Source organism: Monodelphis domestica, chromosome 4 (assembly GCF_027887165.1).
Source record: "Monodelphis domestica isolate mMonDom1 chromosome 4, mMonDom1.pri, whole genome shotgun sequence".
Lineage (NCBI taxonomy): Eukaryota > Metazoa > Chordata > Mammalia > Didelphimorphia > Didelphidae > Monodelphis > Monodelphis domestica.
Window position 1 is genome coordinate 429,382,324 of NC_077230.1, and position 19,052 is coordinate 429,401,375.

Sequence of the window (19,052 nt, forward strand, 5' to 3'; positions counted from 1 at the left end):
TCTCCATTGGGAAGTTTAATGTGAGGAAGAGTGAGCTTCCCATTTGTATCCAGTAAATCCAAGTGACACTGGCCAGGACAGTGACAAATCTGAGGTCAGCTAGCTACCTTTTGTAGTGGGGGGAGAATATGAAGGAACAGTGAGCATTCTCCTGGGCATGAAGGCCATGGTAGGACTTTTTGGAAGGTGTTTTGGCAGCATCAATGGATACAGTGCCTGACATGACATAGTGACTAGTGGTAGCCTAAGAGGTAGAAAGACCTATGTTCAAATTCTGTCTCAAAATGTTACTGGCTGTGTGTCTTACTAGCAAGTCCCTATCTGTGTCTCAGTCTCCTGATCTGTTAAATGGGTAAAATAATCTCTCAGTCCTAGTGTTATTGGACCAAATGAGAACATATATAGAAGTTCTGTATAAATCCTGAAAATAGCCCAAACAACGGTGCAGAGGAAGGAAAGTACAGAGTGTGAGTCTGAGTACCAAATGTAGACTCATGCTGTCTGAGCACACAATGCATGGCCAGAAGTATCTGAAAGGCCTGATGCCCTTTTGTGAAGGGCTAAGGTTTAATGCCAGAACAAGAACACTCAAGGATAGTCTGTAGGCAATAGAGAGTCATGAGCAGAGAAGAGACTAGAGCACACACATATTTAATTGAAGGACCAATTGAGGGCACTAGAGATGCTTAGCCCAAAGAAGAGAAGACTTGAGTGGGAGAGGAGACGTGTCTCCATGGATGGTGGAGTTATAATGGGTTCTGTGCCCCTGCCAGGGGATGTTCAGTGGCTTACATTGATCAGGCGGGGACTATTTTCCTTTCTCCTTACAGCAACATTCAGGTACCCTTTTATCTCTTGTCTATCACAGAACAACTCTTTTTTTTAACCCTTACCTTCTGCATTAGAATCAATACTATGTATTGTTTCCAGAGCAAAAGGGCCAGGCAATGGGGGTTAAGTAACTAGCTCAAGGTCACAGAGCCAAACAGGATCCAGTTTTAATGGACTTGACTCCCTGATCATTTCTCTTCCAAAAATGATTTGGGATGCCTTGGGGAACTAACTGAGCAGGATTCCTGGCCTGACTCTGCAATAGTGCTGAGACCCATAAACAGGTCCACATCCAACACAATCCCTTCATGGGTGAGGATGGACTCCAACATTTGCCCCTCTATGATCAGATGCAAATCAGGCTGGCTCAATCATCCCTGGCCTCAGATATTCCTCTCTTGCTATTGGTCTCCTTCTGTCCACTAGGTGGAACTACCAGGTGTGACAAGGAAATCACTTTTAAAAGACTGATATATATTAATTTAAGGTCGCCAAGGAATTCAGCTATGTAATTACTTAATGAAAACTCAAGTCAGTCGTCAACCTTTTATGGAGTTTTAATTACAAACAGGAGGAAGAAAGGAATTAGAGATAGAGAGATAGAGGGAGAGAGAAAGGGGAGAGAAGGGAATAGGGCTTGAATACCCCTTCTGTTTAGGCTGGGCCAAAAGGCCCAAGCCCTTAGATAGCTGGGGCAATGAAAGGAGATCAGTCCCTATTACTCACGTGACCAAATATGGAGAAACAGTCTCCGGGGCCCCCACCTTCAGCTTCCTTCAGCGTAAGCTTCTCAGAGCACACCGCAACCACTCCGACAAACTCCTCAATCACCCCCAGTCTTCAGACCCTCCTATCCTTCAGGAAAACCCTCCAAGTTCCCTCCCCTCAGTCCCCCCATCTCCCAATCACCTGTCCATCAATTTCCCTGTGCCAATGGAGGCTCTAGCTTAACCCAGGACCAACTAGAGTTCTCTGGCTTTGCACATGTCTGTTGAAGGTCATATTTTCAAATAATTAAATCTTTGATACTTTGCTACAGCCCTTTCTAAATCCTGTTAACCTGAGGAGGATAGAGATTGGAATAATTAAATTTTGATCTAGGCTACAGCCCTTACTCAATCCTGTTAGGACTGAATAGGGTGGAGATTGATTCAAAGTATCTCCATTGTATCAATTCTAAAATCAATCATGACTCAAAGAAATTCCTGTTCTATGCTTTAAGCATAGGTCAAAGTCCTTTCCATTGTTCAGCAAAAGGTTTGTGTCCTAAAGTAATCTTAAGAAGGGAAGAGGAGGAAACTCCCATGCCAATGGGGTTCACATTCCAATAGCCAAGACCCACTATCAATAGGGAATTTTTCAAGTATGAAATTTCCCAATGGTGAAATTTCCAACATTTATAAGTCTAAGAAATTTTGAGGTTTACACAGGACAGGAAGAACTCTGGCTCATAAAAAGTTTCAGAGTAGCAGTTGACACCTAATGTGATCTAGGGCATCTTAACCTCTCTAGGGCTGTCTGTGGATACACAGAACTTCAGTTCCCTGGAAAGATCAGGAAATGTCCAATTAAACAGAAAATCCTGAAAATCCAAAGAGAATTTAATAAAATTAAAAGAAAAAATGCAGAATTAAATAAATCTAGGATCTGTTTTTTTTTTAAATAAAAATACAACTAAATAGATGACCCATTGGTTAATTTGATTAAAGAAAGAGGAAAACATAATTACCAAAAGCAAAAATGAAAAGGATGAATGAGTTAGCAATGAAGTTGAAATTAAGGAAATTCTGAGCAATTATTTTGAGCAATTATGTACCAGCCATAACTCAGAAACAAAGAGTCATTGAAGGGTTACATCTAAAAAGCAAATCGGGAAAGGCTTTACAAAGTTATACTTGTTGATTGTCTTATGGCTCAATTAATATGGAAAGGCATAGAATATGTGGTTTCAGGTTTAGGATGGTATCCTCATGAAATCTGGGTACCCATTGCTAAAGATATACTACAGAAATATTTAGTCTTTACTATTAGCATACCCCATTACTATTACCACCTACACTCCACAAGGTTAATTTTATTTTTTGTCCCAACATCCTGTTGTTTTTCCTAGTGTTCTAAGAGATCTTCCAGTATCAGGACCTAATGTTTATGTTGATGCGAATGCTAGTTATAAGGCAGGAGTATACAAGGAAGGTAGCTACCTGTCATTTTTACCACTCCTTTTTCTTCTACCCAACAAAATGAATTAACAGCTGTTTTGCTAGAATTTTGGTTATTTCAGGAGCCTTTCAACCTCATAATGGACTTTAAATATGTTTTTCAGTCTTTGCAAGGTGTAGAACAAGCTGTCATCAGATCTACTCAAAGCAATGTACAAATGTTATTCTGTAAATTACAAACTGTCATATGACAAAGGACACATCCAGTGTATGCCATGCATGTACGCAGTCATATCAATTTACCTGGACCTATTTTTAAAGGAAATGATATCATAGATCAAGCTTTGATTGCTCAATGTTATCTAACTGATATGCAATTAGCTGAGGAATCCATCATAGATTTCACCAAAATAGTACTGCTTTAGGCCAAATGTTCCAACTCACTAAAGATCAAGCCAGGAGTATTGTGAAAAAGTGTCCTAATTGTGTTCCAAACCATCCCCCAATGTATATTGGTGTGAATCCCAGAGGCTTAAGTAGTACAGATATACGGCAAATGGATGTGACTCACAAACCGTCCTTTGGACGACTTAAATATATCCATGTCACTGTGGATACATATTCAGGGTTTTTATGGGCTTACTTTTCAGATGCCTGGTCCCCCCAGAACATTTAAAACAGATAATGGACCTGCTTATACTTCCAAACAACTTTTTCTTTTTTGTAAAACTTGGGATATTCAACACCTCACAGGTATCCCATACATTCCACAAGGACAAGCTATTGTGGAGCATAGTAATCAAATAATAAAAATGTTTCTTTTAAAACAAAAAGGTGGAGACAGCACCCCACATCAACGATCGGCAATAACTGTATATACTATAAATAATTTGATCTTTACTTCCAATAATATATCCAGAGCTGAAAATGTTTTCTCTGCATTTTCTTATGAACGAAATTGAGGTACCACTACTCCTGTATTCCCTGCTACAGAAGAAAAATTTGTCATATGGAAAGATGATGATCAATCCTGGCAAGGACCTCACCCAGTGGTCCTGCAAGGCCAAGGCTTTGTTTGTGGCTCCACAGGTAAAGACAGTGTATGGCTCCCTTCCTGCTGAGTTCAAGAGACTGACTGACCATAAAGAGAAGGACGAGAAGAGGACTCCGGAAGCCTCACAAGGAGACTCGACTACGTCTCAATAAGATACTGACTCTTCTACTTCTATTCCAGAATTTAAGTACAGCTCCTGGAATAAAGAGATGGGTTTTTTGGGAACAACCACCTTGGGTAGAGTATGTCGGCATGGGACACACTTTACCGTAAGTCATCTTATATACAAAAACTAATTCTGATATTCCTGGCATTTACCATTTTGAGAGACAAGCTAAGGACAATAATCAGGCCAATAATTGTTTGTGTCTTTCAATTGGACTGGACTAGTTGAGGCACCCCCACTGTGCCTCACACGAGACCATCCTGAATGCCTGCCCCTCATATCTCTGCAGGCCCATTATTATGGTCATCCTGACCTGTCAGACTCTTTCTGGATAGGATCTTATCGTGTAGACAAAGGGGTAAAATATAAAGGGTACAGCCAACTGCAATATTTAGTTTGGCTAGGGGAATCTTGTGATGGTACTTGGGGACAAGAAATACCTATTTGTCCTTCTGTGATGGAATATGAACAAAGAGACACTGTTAATATGTTTCCTCCCTTGCTATTGTGTAGATCTAAAAGGGCACCATGTATTCATTGGAAAAATATGATTTGGGTATCTTGGCATAACGACACAAGGTGTATTGGAAAGAAACTGGATTCTTATAAATTTCATCATAGTTTTATAGGAGGATACAGCTTGCCTTTGTGGGTGATGCCCCCAGAGCTAATTGGTTACGTTCTGCTAATTTCATACAGATTTTGATTGATTATGGAAAGACAGCCCTGGCATTGGATAAAGTAAATATGTATCACTATGTTAATGTTTCTAATAATGGAAAAGTCCAAAAACCAGTAAATACAAGTGTTACATTAGACATTCAGACTTGCCTAACAGGGGGATATGCTTTTATACTTACAGTAAATAATCATCCTGAAGCTGAACATTACTGAAATAACAAGCAAAAGAGTTAGATATTTGAATATTGGAATGTAACCTGTAGCAACTGTAGGGTCAGTTACTGTGTAGGATCACAGGTGGATGGGCCTGTCTTAATCATTAAGTGACCACGCATGGCCCTTTTTGCCACTGAACATAAAGATTCATGGTATGGTAGCCCAGGGGATCAAATTCTTTATGTATTACAACAAAAAATAAGACCACAACATAAACGATGTATTACTTGTATTGCATTAGGCATAGTAGCATTAGTTTCTTCATTGGCTTCTACTATAATAGATTCTGTATCTTTAGCACAATCAGTATCTAACTTACATTCTCTGGAGAATGACGCCAATCATTTGAAAGCATTGGCTACAAATGTAACCTCAGCATTAGAAAGAGAAAAAGAAATTGATACAAGTTTTTACAAAAGTATTATGATGTTACAGAAAAATATGACTGATCTAACAAATGAAGTAGAATGTGTCATTGAAAACACACATGAAATGTGATTATAGATATACTGCATTTTGCTTACTATATAAGAGTAAATAATGACACAAAAACATTGGAAAAAAATTAAATTACAATTACAGGAATTATGGGACCATGAAAACATCACCAAATATATTAACAATCTCAGTATATTAATTCAGAATATTGATTCATTCTTTCAGGAGGATCTCTAACCACAGCATATCGCAGATTCTTTGTATAATTGGATTGAAACATAAAAAGGATTGTTTTCCTCCTTATTTCATGATATGACTCTTCTTGTAGTTGGTGCACTTGTGATTTTGTTTATCTGCTTATGCTTGCCTTGTTTGCTAAAAGCTTTAATTACTAGTTTTGCTGAATTGCAAAAAAACTATTAATGGGATCCTGTACCAAAAGGAATTTGATGTCTTAAAAATAAATGGGGAATTGCAGTGAACCTTCCAGGAACCCATGAGAAAAAATTCCTCTTCCCAGGTGTTTGACACAAACTATTCCTGCTGAGTACACCAAAACATAGAAATCTCAGTTCAAGGCTGCATAAACAATTCCAAGATCTCCTGAGAACGGGTTAACTCCCCTGTTCACATTCTGGGGAGGATTGGGGAGAATAGATTGTTTCTCTTGAGGAGAACTTTAAATCTTGCGTGCTGCATACAATAAACGTTCATTATCCCTGCTTTGATAATGTTGCAGTCTTTCTTTCTTGAAACTTTTTAGCAGTCCCCTATTGCAACTCCTTAGAAGTCCCAGGCAGTTTTCTAATACGCAGTTCCCTCAATTGATCTTCAGAGACTCCAGACCCCTCACCAATCTGGCTGAACATTCCCCAGTTCACTGTTGCCACTTGTTAATTGTGTCATCTAGAACCAAATACAATAATCCAAGTGCCATCTGATTGTACAGAAGGACAGCTATCTCCTTATTCTTCGAAGTGGACATGCTTCTCTTAAGACTGCATTGGTGGTTGGGGTAGTTGTGTAGCTCAGTGGATTGAGAGCCAGGCCTAGAGATCAGAAGTTCTGGGATCAAATCTGACCTCAAATAATTCAAAGATATATGACCTTGGGCCACTCATTTAACCTCCATTGCACAGCATGGATTCTAATGCTAATAGGGAAGGATTAAAAAAAGTATACATTATGTTTTTTCAACTACGCTGTTACCTTCCCACTGATAATAAGTTTGTGGATCTCTCAATCATCCCCAACATCTCTTTATGCAATCCAACATGGCATTAATAGTCTGTATCCAATTTCTCTTTTTTTTTTTTTTAGTTTTTAGTTTTTAAACATTACTTTATTTGGTCATTTTCATACATTATTCATTGGAATCAGAGATCATTTTCTTTTCCTCACCTCCCCTTCCACCAACCCTCCCCAAGTCAACGTGTGATTCCACTGGGTATCACATGTGCCCTTGCTCCGAACCCTATTCCTTGCTGTTGGTATTTGCATTAGGGTGCTCATTTAGCATTTCTCCCCAATCATATCCCCTCAACAACTGTAGTCAAGCAGTTGCCTTTCCTCCGTGTTTTTACTCCCACACTTTGTCTTCTGCCTAAGGATACCATTTTTTCTCATAGATCCCTGCAGATTGTTCAGGGACATTGCATTACCATTAATGGAGAAATCCATTACATTCAATTGTGCCACAGTGTCTCAGTCTCTGTGTACAATGTTCTCCTGGCTCTGCTCCTATCACTCTGCATCACTTCCTGGAGGTCGTTCCAGTCTCCATGGAATTCCTGCACATTATTATTCCTTTTAGCACAATAGTATTCCATCACTAACATATACCACAATTTGTTTAGCCGTTCCCCAATTGAAGAGCATCCCCTCATTTTCCATTTTTTTTTGCCAGCACAAAGAGCACAGCTATGAATATTCTTGTACATGTCTTTTTCCTTATTTGGGGTACAAACCCAGAAGTGCTATAGCGGGATCAAAGGGCAGACAATCTTTTAGTGCCCTTTGGACATAGTTCCAAATTACCTTCCAGAATGGTTGGATCAGTTCACAGCCCCACCAGCAATGCATTAATGTCCCAAATTTTGCGACATCCCCTCCAGCATTCATTACTTTCCTTTGCTGTCATGTTGGCCAATCTGCTAGGTGTAAGGTGATACTTCAGAGTTGTTTTGATTTGCATCTCTCTGATTATAAGAGATTTAGAAGAATTTTTCACGTGCTTATGAATAGTTTTGATTTCTTTAACTGAAAATTGCCGATTCATGTCCCTTGCCCATTTTTCAATTGGATAATGGCTTGACTTTTTCTACAATTGGTTTAGCTCTTTATAAATTTGAGTAATTAGACCTTTGTCAGAGCTTTATGTTATGAAGATTGTTTCCCAATTTGTTGCTTCTCTTCTAATTTTAGTTACATTGGTTTTGTTTGTACAAAATCTTTTTAATTTGATTTAGTCAAAAGTATTTGTTTTACATTTTGTGACTATTTATAAGTCTTGCTTGGTTTTAAAATCTTTCCCTTCTCAAAGATTTGACATGTATACCATTCTGTGTTCACCTAATTTACTAATAGTTTCCTTCTTTATATTCAAGTCATTCACCCATTCTGAATTTATCTTGGTGTAGGGTGTGATTTGTTGATCCAAACCTAATCTTACCCACACTGTCTTCTAATTTCCCCAGCAGTTTTTATCAAATAGTGGATTTTTGTCCCAAAAACAGGGGTCTTTGGGTTTGTCATAGACTGTCTTGCTGAGGTCATTTACCCCAAGTCTATTCCACTGATACTCCTTTCTGTCTCTTAGCCAGTACCAAATTGTTTTGATGACCACTGCTTTGTAATATAGTTTGAGATTGGGGACGTCAAGGCCACTTTCCTATGTATTTTTTTTTCATTATTTCCCTGGATATCCTTGATCCTTTGTTCTTCCAAATGAACTTTGTTATGGTTTTCTCTAATTCGGTAAAAAAAGTTTTTTGGAAGTCCCATGGGTATGGCACTAAATAGATAGATAAGTTTGGATAGGATGATCATTTTTATTATGTTAGCCCATCCCACCTATGAGCAATCAATGTTTTTCCAGTTGTTTAGATCTAGTTTTAATGGTGTGGAGAGCGTTTCGTAGTTGTGTTCATATAGTTCCCGTGTTTGTCTCGGGAGATAGATTCCTAAGTATTTTATATTGTCTAGAGTGATTTTAAATGAAATTTCTCTTTCTAATTCTTGCTGTTGAGATGTGTTGAAAAGATATAGAAATGCTGATGACTTATGTGGGTTTATTTTGTATCCTGAAACTTTGGTAAAGTTGTTGATTATTTCCACTAGCTTTTTAGTTGATTCTCTAGGATACTTTAAATAGACCGTCATATCATTTGCAAAGAGTGACAGCTTGGTATCCTCATTGCCAATTTTAATACCTTCAATTTATTTTTCTTCTCTAATTTCTACTGCTAGTGTTTCTAGTACAATATTAAATAATAAAGGTGATAATGGGCATCCTTGTTTGACACCTGATCTTATTGGGAAGGCTTCGAGTTTATCCCCATTACAGATGACGTTTGCTGAAGGTTTTAGATATGTACAGTTTATTATTTTTATGAAAGGCCCTTCTATTCCTATACTTTCTGGTGTTTTCAATAGGAATGGGTACTGAATTTTATCAAAGGCTTGTTTTCTGCATCTTTTGAGATAATCATGTGATTTTTGTTGGTTTGCTTGTTAATATGATCAATTATGTAGATGGTTTTCCTAATATTGAACCATCCTTGCATTCCTGGTATGAATTCTACCTGTAGTAGCTAACCCTTGTGATGACTTGCTGGAGTCTTTTTGCTAGTATCCTATTTAATATTTTTGCATCTATATTCATTAGGGAGATTGGCCTATAATTTTCTTTCTCTGTTTTTAACCTGCTTGGCTTTGGGATCAGTACCATGTTTGTGGCGTAAAAAGAACTTGGTAGAACCCCTTCTTGGCTTATTCTGTAAAATACTTTGTATAACATTGGGATTAGTTGTTCTTTGAATGTTTGATAGAATTCATTTGTGAATCCATCTGGACCTGGGGATTTTTTCTTAGGGAGTTCTTTGATGGCTTTTTCAATTTCTTTTTCTGATATGGGGTTGTTTAGGTAATTTATTTCTTCTTCTTTTAGTCTAGGCAATTTATATTTTTCTAAGTATTCATCCATATCACCTAGATAGCCATATTTTTGCCATAAAATTGGGCATAGTAGTTTTTCATGATTACCTTAATTTCCTCTTCATTAGAGGTGAGGTCTGCCTTTTCATCTTGGATACTGTCAATTTGTTTTTTTCTTTACTTTTTTTAATAAGACTGATTAGTACTTTGTCTATTTTATTTGTTTTTTTTTTCAATGTACCAGCTTCTAGTCTTATTTATTAAATCAATAGTTCTTTGGCTTTCAATTTTATTGATTTCTCCTTTGATTTTTAGGATTTCTAATTTAGTCTTCTTCTGAGGATTTTTAATTTGTTCACTTTCTAGTTTTTTAATTTGCATGTCCAATTCATTGACCTCTGTCCTTCTTAATTTGTTATATATAAACTCAAGGATATATATTTCCCCCTGAGTACTGCTTTGGCTGCATCCCATAGGTTTTGAAAGGATGTCTCACCAATGTCTTTTTCTTCAATGAAGTTATTAATTGTTTCTATGATTTGTTCTTTAACTAGCTGGTTTTGGAGAATCATATTGTATAATTTCCAATTAATTTTTGGTTTACATCTCCATGTACCCTTAGTAATTTTTATTTTCATTGCATTGTGGTCTGAGATGTTTGCATTTATTATTTCTACCCTTTTGCATTTGTTTGCAATGTTTTTGTGCCCTAATACATAGTCAATTTTTGTGAATGTACCATGTGCTGCTGAAAATAAGGTGTATTCCTTTTTGTCCCTATTTATTTTTCTCCACATGTCTACTAACTCTAAATTTTCTAAGATTTCATTCGCTTCTATCACCTCTTTCTTATTTATTTTTTGGTTTGATTTATCTAGTACAGATAGAGGAAGGTTCAGGTCTCCCACTAATATACTTTTTCTATCTAATTCATCCTTGAGCTCCTCTAGTTCCTCCTTTAGAAATTTGGATACTATGCCATTTGGTGCATACATGTTGAGTACAAATATTTCCTTGTTGTCTATACTGCCTTTTATCAGGATGTAATTACCTTCCCTATCTCTTTTAACTAGATTTATTTTTACTTTGGCTTTGTCAGATATCATGATTGTGACTCCTGCCTTCTTTTTATCAGTTGATGCCCAATAGATTTGGATCCATCCTCTAACTTTCACCCTATGCGTATCTATCTTCCTCATGTGTGTTTCTTGCAGACAGCATATGTTAGGGTTTTGGATTCTAATCCACTCTGCTATCCACTTGCATTTTCTGGGTAAATTCATTCCATTCACATTCAGAGTTATGATTACTAGCTGTGTATTTCCCAGCATTTTGATTTCTACTCCTGGTCCTGTCTTTTCTTCTTTCACTATTTCCTTCTACACTAATGTTTATTTATAATCAGTCCCCATAGTTACCACCCTTATTTTACTTCCCTTTCTACCCCCCTCCTTTTTATCCCCCCCTTATTTTCCCCTGTAATCTTTTTATAAATTTCTCCCCCACCCTCTCCCTCCCTTGTATTTCTTTCCCTCACCACCAGTCCATTTTTTACCCTTCTATTTCCATATAGGGCGCAAATCTATTCTCTGCCTCAATGAATTGGATTATTCCTCCCTCTTTAGGTCAGTTTCAAAGCACATAAGCGATGAGTAATTCCTATCTCCACCCTCTTTACCCTTCCAGTGTATCGATGTTCTCTACCCTCCTGCCATGAGCTTCTTTGTGACATATAAATTTACCCCCATTTGTTTCTTTTCCTGTTTCTTTTAGTATTAACCTATTTTTTTTAGGTCTGGTTGTATACACACACACACACACGTATATGTATTTATGCATGCATATATCTATATACCTATTGTGTCTTGTCCTTTCATCCTATACAGTTTGTCACTGTTCCCTCTAAGTGTAATTCTACTAGCTGCCCAGGTGATAGCAACAGTTTTTAAGAGTTACCAATGACCTCTCTTTCTTATAGGGATACATATAATTTTAACTTATTGAGTCTCTTAAACATGTTTTTCTTCTTTTTTTTTTTGTTTTTCTTTTCCCCCTCTTTTTTAATTACCTTTTGATGATTCTCTTGAGTTCTATGCTTGGACATAAAATTTTCTGTTCAGGTCTGATCTTTTCTTTACAAATGCTTGGAATTCCTCTATTGTGTTGAATGACCATACTTTCCGCTGTTAGAATATAGTCAGTTTTGATGGGTATTTGATTCTTGGTTGTAGACCTAGTTCCAGAGTTCTTTGCTTTCCAGAATATCATATTCCATGCCTTTCAGTCCTTCAGTGTGGATGTAACCAGATCTTGTGTTATCCTCACTGTGTTTCCATTGTACCTGAATGGCGTCATCTTGGCAGCTTGTAATATCTTTTCTTTAGTCTGATTGATAGTTTTTAAATTTGGCTATAACATTCCTGGGTGTTATCAGTTTGGGTTTAAATACAGGAGGTGATCTGTGGATTCTTTCTATCTCCACTTTCCCCTCTTGTTCTAGGATATTGTGACAGTTTTCCTGAATAATTTCCTGTAGCTTTATGTCCGGGCTTTTTCTTTTCTCATGGTCTTCTGGTAGACCAATGATTCTTAAATTATCTCTTCTCAAACGATTTTCTAAATTGTCTGTTTTGTGAATGAGAGGCTTCATATTTTCCTCAATTTTTTCATTCTTTTTGTTTAGTTTTATAGTGTCCTGTTTCCTTGTGAGTTCACTTAATTCCAGTTGTTGTATTCTGATTCTTAAAGACTGAATTTCATCCCTGGCTTTTTGGTCCTCCTTTTCCTTCTGATCTGATTTTCTTTGAAGGTCTTCTTTCATCCTCTTTACCTTGTCTTTCTTCTCCTTTGTCCCATCTTTCATCTTCTTTGCCTCATCTTTCATCTCCTTTGCCTCATTTTCCAGCTGGTTGATTTTGGCTTTCAAGACACTATTTTCTCATTTTAGTTCAAGTGCCTCTGTTTCCAGATGACTTATCTTAATTTTTCAGTTATTTTCCCAGTTGTCTTCAGCTTCTTTTGATTTTGTTTTGAATTCTTCCACAGCCTGTATCCAATTCACTGGGATTTCTGATTTATCGTTTGCTGATCTCTCCCCCTCTGTTCCATTTGCTGAGTAGAAGCTGTCTATTGTAGTTTCTTTCTTCTTTATCTGTTGTTTGCTGAAATTCACCCCTTCTTTACTCCCCATATTTGTCTGTGCTCTTACTCCTCTCATTTTTTTTTTTTGGTTTTGGGGGCTTCAGTCAGTCTCCCCTCTTGGAGCTTTAATAGGAGATCTCTCAGTGTAGCCTCTGGTGGGGTTTGAGCTTCCCTGACTTCTGGAGGCTTTTGATTGCATTAAAGTCCAGCAGTCAATGAGGATGGATATGGAGCTTGGGTTTCCCTGAACTCTGGAGTCTTTTGATGAGATTAAGTTCAGCTTAGTTGGGGTGGGTGTGCTCTGAGTCCAAAAGTTCCTGGAAGGCTGGAGCAAATATGGAGGATCTCCACCACTCTGACAAGGCTGCCAGGTCTATGCTCCCTCTCTAGCTCCTTCCCCGACATCTGTGTTGGACACTCTGAACTTGGCACAGCTCTGCTTGCAAGTTATGCCTTTCAGACCAGCACCTTTGACCACCCAGAAGTTCCCGCTGCCATTGGAATCTCAGCACTCTGGGTGGGTGGGCGGATGGGTCCTGGGACCTTCCTTCAGTCTTCCCCTTAACCCTGAGTGTTCTCAGATTCTGGCTTTATGGGGGGAGGGGGGTGTACCTTTTGAATTAAGTCCAGCAGGATGGTTCCTTGGCTCAGACTTGTTGTTAAGTTTGATTTTCAATCCCCTGGGAGCATTCAGTTTGTGATCCATTAGGAAGGGTATTCAGAGGTCTGAACTTCTGCTCCTTCGAGGCCTCCATATTACATCCCCAACCTTTTTCTTGAGGATAACCTTGTGTGCTACATAAAATAAATGTTAATTATCCCTGCTTTGATAATGTTGCAGTCTTTCTTTCTTACAACTCTTTAGCAGCCCTCTATTGTGACTCAGTAGAAGTCCCAGGCATTATTCTAATATGTAGTTCCCTCAATTGATCTTCAGAGACTCCAGACTCCTCACCAATCTGGCTGAACATTCCCCAGTTCACTGTTGCCACTTGTAAATAGTCATCTAGAACCAAATACAATAATCCAAGTGCCATCTGATAGTACAGAAGGGCATCTTTCTCCTTATTCTTGGAAATGGACATGCTTCTCTTAAGACTGCATTGGTGGTTGTGGTAGTTGTGTAGCTCAGTGGATTAAGAGCCAGGCCTAGAGATCAGAGGTTCTGGGATGAAATCTGACCTCAAATAATTCAAAGATATATAACCCTAGGCCACTCATTTAACCTCCATTGCACAGTATGTATTCTATGGCTAAAAGGGAAGGGTTAAAAAAAGTATGCATTATGCTTTTTCAACTACCCTGTTACCTTTCCCACTTATAATAAGTTTGTGGATCTCTCAATAATCCCCAACATCTCTTTATGCAATCCAAATTGGCATTAATAGTCTGTCTCCAATTTCCCCTTTTTTAAATCAACCATACCCCATTACTTCAACTCTTTTCTATGGCATAGGTACCAGTCACTGTCCCATCGAGGCCGATGCTTTTTTGTGTTTTGGACTTTTTCTACTCAAGGATAGGACCTGATATCAATCCCCAATGACAATCATCTTATCACATTATGTCTACTGTGCCAGCATCCTAAACTACTTCTGCATACTACCTGTTTCAACAATCCCTATCCTGCCAATTTTCTCATTATTTCTTTTTTTCTTTCCAGTTTCAAATTTATGCCTTCTGCTTGTCTGTAGAATTAGTAGAACATTAATGGTCATGATTTACAAAACTCTTTACAGATATTATTTCATTTGATCCAAGTCACTCATAGAAACATTGAACAGAATGAGTTCAAGAAAAGAAACTTCAGAAGATTTATCTGAACTGATACAGAATGAAGTGAGTAGAACCAAGAGATAATATATACAATACCCACATTGTTCTGAAGGCAAACAACTTGGAAACCCATGGGACCTCTCATCACTGCACTGACCAACCAGGACTGCAGAAGACCCATGATGAAATAAGTTACTCAGTTTCTACAAAAAGCTATAGACTTCCTATGAAATCAGCTGCCTCTCTTCAGAAATGGGATGGACTGAGGGTGTAAGTTGCAACACATATTTTTTGAGCTCTGAAATTAGTTTTCCTTGATTGTCCATGCGGCATCATACATGTATTTTAATCTTGAAACAATTATTAATATGTAAATATTGCAACTTATGTGCTCATGTACTGGATTCATAGGCTTATTAGTCTTGATCATTGCATTTAATAGGTACTGTATTAATTCTGACTACTCTCCAAATCTACAGTCCAAAAATAAGAAGAATTCCCAGGTAAGCTGCCATAGGGTCCTAGTTCACACCTTGTCTGACCAGATTCCATACCAGGTCACATGTTTGAATAAACCCCTCCTATTTGATCTTGTGGTAGTCAGTTGAACCAATGTTAAGTCTTGTGCCTTGTAAAATGATCATTAGCTACCTCCATTCCCCATTCCTTGATCCTCCAATAAAAGATTGAGGACATATATAGTTCACTCTCTCTTTCTCTCTACCACCATCAGAGGAGCACACAGGCTGGATCCCAAGCTCTTGAAGCCTTGTCTCTGAGTCTCTCTTCCTTTGTTCTATTTCCTCTTTCTCTATATCCCCTTCACCCATTTTCTCTCAGTTTCTAACTCTCCTTCTCAGGTGTCCACCTAGGAATATATTAATTTGTGGCTACAGGCAGGCACAACTCATACCTGTCCCAAAGATTTTAGTTTTCATTACTGGTAGAAGGTAGAAGGGGGACGGAAAATAGATTTTAGTTAATTGGAAAGAAATAAATTAAGAAAAAGCTCTTTTCAACCATGGGTGTCAAATACATAGCCTGCAACATTCTCAGGTGCTGTATGAACCAGGGGAAAAGGTAATTGGAAAATAGTTAACAAAAGAAAATGACAAACAGATAATTATATGATCATTTAAAATGTGTGCTTTCATCATCCCCATGTACAGATTGAGGCCAATAAAAAATCATTCCAGCTCTAAAGTATATCCTGTTGGTGTCTGACTTCCCCAAGGTCACTTCCCCACTTCACAATTCTATCTCTCCCCCCTGCTCTCCATTCAGAACATTCCTAGAGGCAGGGACAGGAAGTTGGGATACCCCTAAGGTTTGTAACAATAAAACTACATGAAATAAAAGGAAACTAAGGCCAGAGATGATCTCTCTCTGGTCCTGCTGTACATTAATGTGATTATGGGAATGGAGGGTCTGTCATCTGTACATAGGAAAGTCAGACCAGTGAATTAATTGGGCAGCAGGAATTCTACAGTGGATCCAGCTACTGAATGCTAAAGCCAATAGATCAGAACCAGGCCTCACAAGAGACATGCTTCCATGTGGCATTTAATGCCACAAAGAGGAAAATATATGTCCAATGGTGAATCTCTTTGTGTGAAAGGAGACAAAGTTTATATCTTCCTTTCCATCTCCAGAATTTCCCTACCAAGGGGAATCAAGGCCAGCCCCATTGCATGACCATAGCTTATACTCCAACCAAGACTAGAAATATTCCGTGGTTCCACAGCACCAAGGGAAAGGGATTGAAGGAAAGAGTATTGGGCAGTCATTGAACCTGCGGTCCTAGAATTTGGGAGATGAAGAAGGTTGTATATCACTAGGACAGAAGAGAATAATACAATATCAATAACAAGGATGATGAAGACAACTCACATGCTTTTTATACCTACCATATAAAAAGGACCTTTACTCATAGAATGCTATTATATACAGAGAAAATGTAATTCATTTTTCCAGATAAAGAAACTGAGGCCTCAAAAGGAGGAGTCATTTACTACACAGAGAGTAGACAGAAAAGAAAGGATTCTATCCAAGTTTTATGATTCTGAGCTCAGGGCTCTTTCTACCACAATGCACTGTGCCATGGGACCAGGGGGGGGGGAGAGTGTCACTTTTGTCTATTTCTGTCATGCCAGGGAAAGAGAGAGCCCCACACAAAGTTGGGGGCCCAATCCAGATACTCACCATAGATTATAATATTCTTGGTTGCAGTACGCGTCAAACCAGTGAATGAGTTAGATGCAGTACAGGTATAAGTGCCAGCATGATTCAGGGATGCAATAACAGAAAATGTGGCTGAGTTGCTGACAGGTTGTCCATTGTGTAACCAAGTGAATTGTGCTGCTGGGTTAGAATCAGCAACACAGCTCAAGGTAATATTTGCCCCAGTAGGGTACTCATTGGCTGAATGTACAATTGTGGCGTTATCTGGTCCATCTGGAAGAAAGAAAAGGATTCCATATTGAGATTATGGCAGAAATAAGGGGGCATCTCCTAGTCTATAACCCATCACCAAGAACCACTGTGTCTCCCTGATCCTCCTTTGAGCTGGGAAATTCACAACTCATCTTCTACTTTTCCAGTGTGGATCTGAACTTGGAAGATCTTAGGGCTTTCTCCAGTTCAGCACCCTGGCTGGCCACCCTCAACCAGAACATATGGCAAGGCCAGTTTGGGCTCCCTAAAGATGAAGGGGGTTGGGAACCTCAGAGCCTACCTCTTTAGCTCTCAGAGAAGGGACTGAATTAGCCTGGGCCTCTGGGAACACACCACCAGGCTATAAGAAGGCACCATATAGGAAGAAGCAATATACTCACAGGTAACATTCAGTGTGAATGGATTACTCCTTTTCCTAAACAATGGGTTCTCGATTTCACACACATAGGGCCCTTTGTTTTCCGTTCTTCTGAGACTGAGGATAGTGAGTGTCCTCTTATCCGGCGACAGCTGTATCCTGTTACCACCTAGGTCAAGTCCATTTATGAACCACCGGTAAGCGTGAATTTGACCCGTAGCATTGCATGTCATTGAGAAGTCCTTGGTCTCCACTGCAGTATTGTTGGAGGTGATGATGGTAGGTTTGGACAGTGGTGCTGTGCAGGGAATAGACAGAAAATGACTGTATTCGTACTTTTTCTTATCTTATAACCTTATAAGTGGTTTGGAAGTGGCCTGTCTAAGACCTTGGCAAGGCTGGGGCCAGAGACTAAAAACCTGTGATTTCAAAGGCAAAGACACCCCTTTCTATGGTGCAGATCTCATCTCCTCCAGTCCTTAAGAAAAGTTCTTCTTCAGTTCTGTGACTGACAAAGACATTCACATGGAGTCCAAGCCCCTGGTGCTCAGTCTTGATGGGCTGAGGCAAGCTGGTCTGGGGATGATAGACCACTTCGTCCAGCACCTGGGCTTGGATTTGAGGCCTTTCTAACTTGGCAGAACCACCAAGAGTTTATGATTCCTTGGCCTGGACTTCCAGAAGCCAGGGTCCCTTACCTTGACAGCTTGATAAGGATATTGGGAGCCGGTGGTGTGGATAGACTAAAGTCAGGCCATGGGGAGATTGGTCTCAGAAAGGGAAACATTACTTTAACTCTGTCGAGGAAAGAAAAGGAAAGGCAGAGAGTGGGAATAGATCAGTTCTTATCAGGATACAAAAGGATGAGCCTCTGGCTGGGAGTCAGGTGAGACCTGTTTCAAGTCTGGATATATTGAACCCACAATAGCATCTCTAGAGCATAGGACATGATTTGCCCCCAGGATGTCCATACCCTTTACAGAAGATTCTAGAATTCCCTACTTTGGGATCTTTACTTTCCTTTGGTGTTTCCTGCCCTACAGGATGAGAATGAGAATGTTGAAGGTGATCTTCAAGCTCAGATGAGGTTTTATGCTGGGAATCTAAGCTAATGGGGACTAAATTTCCCTGAGCCTTTATGGTCCAAGGAGAGACCTTTCCTGATCTCTAGTTGGAAGTTAAAATACCTCACTGAGAGAGGTATGTGTTGTAATAATTAAAGGAGTTTGGCATAAACTGTTACAGATAAAAGAGTGGTTGCCTTAAACTGTGACCTCAAAGATATGTTTTCAAATCAAAAATATAGTGGTCACCCGGGAAAAATTCCCACATATTAAATATAACCAAGTCAGCTGGGTTTTATGGAGATTTTAATTAATACAAATAAGGAATTAATGAAAGAGAGAGAATAAGAGGAAACAATGAGAAAAGAGATAGGCCAGCTTAGGCCAGCCTAGGCTTTTAAGCCTTAAGAGAGAGATCAGTCAGTCTTTTATCACTCATGTAAAAAATAGACTCAAATACAGGACTACAATCCCCACGAGCCTTTGCTCCACTTCCCCAGAATGCCTTGTAATCTCACCTGGGCCGAGATCGAGAAGGGATTTAAGCTGATTCAAAAGC

The 19,052-nt window shown here is 38.9% G+C and overlaps 1 protein-coding gene across 1 annotated transcript in view; it reads right to left on the reverse strand.

Moving 5' to 3' along the window:
- Positions 1–11,264: 11,264 nt before the first annotated feature.
- The window catches only part of LOC130459020 (carcinoembryonic antigen-related cell adhesion molecule 5-like), a 63,919-nt gene continuing 56,131 nt past the window's right edge, over positions 11,265–19,052 (reverse strand). The window contains exons 5-6 of the mRNA XM_056826235.1: positions 17,452–17,727; positions 11,265–17,071 (exon numbers count right to left, since the gene is read on the reverse strand). Coding sequence (XP_056682213.1) covers positions 16,743–17,071; positions 17,452–17,727 — 605 coding nt within the window. The 3' untranslated portion in view covers positions 11,265–16,742. The remainder of the gene's footprint in view (positions 17,072–17,451; positions 17,728–19,052) is intronic.